A 4,434-nucleotide genomic window follows, 5' to 3' on the forward strand; every position below is an offset into this window, starting at 1 on the left:
TCAAAAATCTTCTGAAGATTCTCAGGATCATTGCCTTGCATGTTTCCTAGCTCTTCTCCTTTCCCTCTCTTGATTAGTTAGTCTTTGAGATCCTGCTTTCTTTTTACTTGTATTATACCTTTCTAGTTGTATTTCTTCTTTTGAGTTCTTACACTAGGGAGACTATACAATATTTACACATGTGTGTCTAGTTTATTTCACTTATAAGTATATGTTGAAGTGGCATCCACTTCAATATAAAGGCTTCGAGTTTATCATTCTTAACAGCTGAATAATACTCCATTGTGTAAAATTACCACATCTTTTTCAACCATTCCTCAGGTGATAGGCATCTTGGTTGTTTCCAAGATTTGACTATCACAAATTGTGCTGCTATAAACATAGGCACACATATATCCCTATGATATGATGTTTTCAGATCCTCTGGGAAAATTCCCAGTAGAAGAATAGCTGGTGTAAATGGGATTTCCAGTCCAACTTTTCTAAGGAGTCTCCACAATGATTTCCATAACGGTTGCACCAGCCTACATTCCCACCAGCAGTGGAAAAGGGTTCCTTTTTCCCCACAGTGTCTCCAACATTTGTTGTTGGGTGATTTCTTTATAATAGCCATTCTTTCTGGGGTGAGATGGTATCTTAATGTTGTTTTAATTTGCATTTTGCAGATGGCTAGTGATGTGGAGCATTTTTTCATATATTTATTCGCTTCTTTAGTTTCATCCTCTGAGAAGCGTGTGTTCATCTCAGATGCCCATTTCTGGATTGGGTCTTTAAATTTTGAGGCCCTAGTGTTTTTTAGTTCTTTATAAATTCTAGAGAGCAGACCTTTGTCTGACTACTTATTTGTCAACCCACAAATTTGTGGGTTGCCTTTTCACTTTGTTGGTAATTTCTTTTGATGTGAAAAAACCTCTCAGTAAGAGCAGGTCCCAGTTGTTAATTCTTTCAACTATTTCCCGTGCGATTTGATTTCTGTTTATAAAGTCTTTGCCTACCCCTATGTCTTCAAGAGTTCCTCCTACTTTCTCTTCCAGGAGATTTAGTGTCTCTGCTTTAATGTTTAGATCTTTAATCCATTTTCACTTTAGTTTAGTGCATGGTTGTAGACTGGGTCAAGTTTTAGTTTTCAGCGTGTAGATAGCCAGTTTTTCCAGCACCATTTGTTAAAGAGGCTATTTTTCTTCCAAAAATATGAAACACTTCACGAATTTGCGTGTCATCCTTGCGCAGGGGCCATGCTAATCTTCTCTGTATCGTTCCAATTTTAGTATATGTGCTGCCAAAGCAAGCATTCTGTGGAAATTATTGTGGAGAGTCTTCATAAAACTAGGACTAGAAGTCCCATTCATCCATACTGCTCCTCATCTGGGTATTTTTTCAGAAGAACTGACAACATAACCACAGCACCACGTTTGTAACAGCACATTTTGTCACAGCTAAATCTTGGAAAACGGCTCAAATGCCCACCAATTGAAGAATGCATTAACAAGATGTGGCATTTTTATACAGTAGAGTATTACTCAGCTATAAAGTTAGATAAATTTGAGGCTTTTATTGGTAAATGGTTGCAACTTGAGGATATACTCATAAGTAAAATAAGTCAGACCCACATGTGTATATACATTGTATTGTCTTCCCTAGTGTAAGAATCTGAAAGAGTAAATAAAATGTAAGAAGTACAGTAGCTACAGTAAAAGAAAAAAATTACTCAAAGGGATGAACAGTTGGAAAGAGAGATAGAAAAGGAGGAAAATCATGTATGTATATATACAAGATTGCTAGGATGATTATACTAATTTCTGTAAGTTTTTTGAAGGGAGTGGTTAATGCTTATGTTTTTATTGTCAACAATTTTGCATGATTATATTTGGTAATCTTAGCAACTCTATGGAAGATAATAGTGCAGTTTCGACCATTGTTAAATACCTATCATCTTGTTTGCTTTGTCTTTTTTAAAATGGTGTATCATTTCTAATGTCTTATCTATTATTTTTTATTCTCTTTAAAAAAAAAAAAAAGTCCGATGAGATAGCTCAGCAGACGAAGTGCCTTCTTAGGCAAGCTCAGGGACCTGGGTTCAATCCCAGGTACCACATGCTTTGCTGGTCTCGCCCCTGAGTGTGCTGAGCTGGGCACTGAGACTCGGCATTGTTGCACACACCTGTAATTCCAGGCCCAGAGGCTGAAAACAGGAGGATCTCACTACGAGTATGAGCTGTGTAGTGAGACCCTGAACCAAATTCGAGAGGGGGGGATGGAAGGAGAGGGAGAGAGGAAAAAGGGAGAAAGGGAGAATGAGAATAAAAAAAGAATGTCTGGAGGAATTTTCTTAACCATTTTTCTCCAAACAAGTTCTTTAATTTGGTTTTGTCTCCCATGGTTAAGATACCATTCTGATTGACATACCTGTCATTACATCAGAAATTTCCTGTTCTGTCTATAATATCCACATATCACTCTGACTCTCAGTAACCTCTAAAAAATGTGTCACATTCTCAAACTTACAAGTCCTTACAAAAAAGTAACAAGGATCCAAGCCCCTAAATTGTGAAATGTAGGAAAGAAGTTAAACATTTCAACAAATATATAAATTTCAGGCAGCTTTACAGATGAGAGTTCAAAGTGTGAGTTATTTACTACTAAAAAGTAATGAAGGCAATAGTACAAAATAATACTCAGTGGGGTAGTTATTCTATTTTTTTTTAAGTATAATATTCAGTGTGTTATTTCTTTCTCAAGAGAGTTTCCTTCAGTCCATTAAGCCCCAGCTCCCCTTCCGTGGGCTTTGATGGAGGTTGTGGGGCAGCACCAGCAGATCTAAATTGGGTGGAAGAGTTCAGTCCTTATGGGCTTCACGAGATCAATTTCTGACCACTTTGCTGTGAATGGAACAGCTCCCACAATAATGCAACTTCACATACAGCTGGGAAGCACATAACCGTCGAAGACACTTCTGAAATGTCCCTCACTGCGGCAGCCTGCACTATGTTCAAAATGAGAAGCTTAATAGCCTTATCCTTGGGTACGCACTGGGCGCAGTTCGTGCAGCGAATAGGCCGCACATGACCGTGGCCCTTTTTGGCAGGACTGTTGTTCCTTCTTATTTTCGTCATCTTGGAAAGGAGGACCCGAAAGAATAGGGTAGTTATTCTAGTTTGCCCTGGAATTTTCTGTAGTAATATAGAATGAATACTTACTTTTACTATATACATACATTCAGCAATACGAAATTCCCAGCTTTCCCAAAAGAAAACATTGATTATTTGTCCTGTTGCCACATTTATACTGCCCTGCTGTGTCAGTCATTGTAATGCATGTGCCCCAAAAGACGTAGTGAGATATTCCACAACCAGTGGCTTAGAGGTGAAATACTGAGAGTATTTTGGTTATTTCAAATATCTTTGCAAAGTGAGAGGATTAATAATGACCTCAAATGAGAATAACCGGGAACAAAGTACAACTGGAGAACTATTCATTCATCCAAATAAAATAAATAGTATTTCAGTTTGCACTTTTGTTGTTTTTTCATTTCAGCTACAAGAAAATCAAGATGAAATTGAAAATATGATGAACTCTATTTTTAAGGGTATATTTGTTCATAGATACCGGTAAGTGATTTTCAAAAATCGTTTAGAAGTATTGTTTTGTTTTGTATCGTTTTCTTGTTTTTGGTTTTTTTTTTTTTATCTTACATAATCATTATTTGTTTGTAGCTCTGGCTAATTATAAAACTATAAGTCTCTACTAATATTTTTATTATGTCTTTTCTGGAAAGCATCTTTTGTTGTAAATGGTATGTGGAGTAAATTGTGCAGCCAGTACTGCTGCCACATGCTTTCAATCTCAGAATATGTATTGTTGGAGGCAGCCTATGTACTTGAAGTTGAACTGCTAGAATATTAATGTGGTGTTAAAATTAATGTGTCGTTAATAGATATTGCTGATTTTCACATTTGACAAAATTAAATGCTCTATTTCTTTCCCTATAATACTGTCTTGTGAGAGAGAGCATAAAAAGAGAATTCCCACAGATAATAAAAGAATGTATCTCTTAGCATATATGTTAACAAGCAGAGGGTGTGTGTGTGTGTGTGTGTGTGTGTGTGTGTGTGTGTGATATTCCAAAGCAAATGAGTTTAGTGTTCTTTCTGTGGAGTCTGAAAACTTTTAAAACACTAATTATAAAATCATGTTTTGCAAATTACTGAATCATAAACATGTACTTCTGTTAATTGGATATAATAAACATGTAAGTTGACACACCCAAATAGTAGTTGTACTGTCTGTATTCACGTTTGTTAGTGTAGTTGGTAAAATAATATTAAAGAGATAGTTTAGGGAAATCATTTGTGTGTGTATGTGTGAAAATTGGTATTTTAACAGACTTTAAAATATTGACACAAAGTATAAAAGGATCTTTTGAAATAGAACCGA

General features: G+C 36.1%; 1 protein-coding gene and 1 non-coding gene across 3 annotated transcripts in view; one reads left to right on the forward strand and one right to left on the reverse strand.

The window, feature by feature from the left end:
* The window catches only part of Stag1 (stromal antigen 1), a 462,283-nt gene that overhangs the window by 295,459 nt on the left and 162,390 nt on the right, over positions 1-4,434 (forward strand). For both annotated transcript variants that reach the window (XM_004624996.2, XM_023705036.1), the window contains exon 9: positions 3,535-3,608. In XM_004624996.2, coding sequence (XP_004625053.1) covers positions 3,535-3,608 — 74 coding nt within the window. The remainder of the gene's footprint in view (positions 1-3,534; positions 3,609-4,434) is intronic.
* LOC111814203 lies at positions 1,186-1,288 on the reverse strand. The gene has a single exon (XR_002819249.1). It is a non-coding gene; the product is annotated as a U6 spliceosomal RNA (small nuclear RNA).

This window comes from Octodon degus, unplaced genomic scaffold (genome assembly GCF_000260255.1).
Source record: "Octodon degus isolate 3935 unplaced genomic scaffold, OctDeg1.0 scaffold00008, whole genome shotgun sequence".
NCBI lineage: Eukaryota > Metazoa > Chordata > Mammalia > Rodentia > Octodontidae > Octodon > Octodon degus.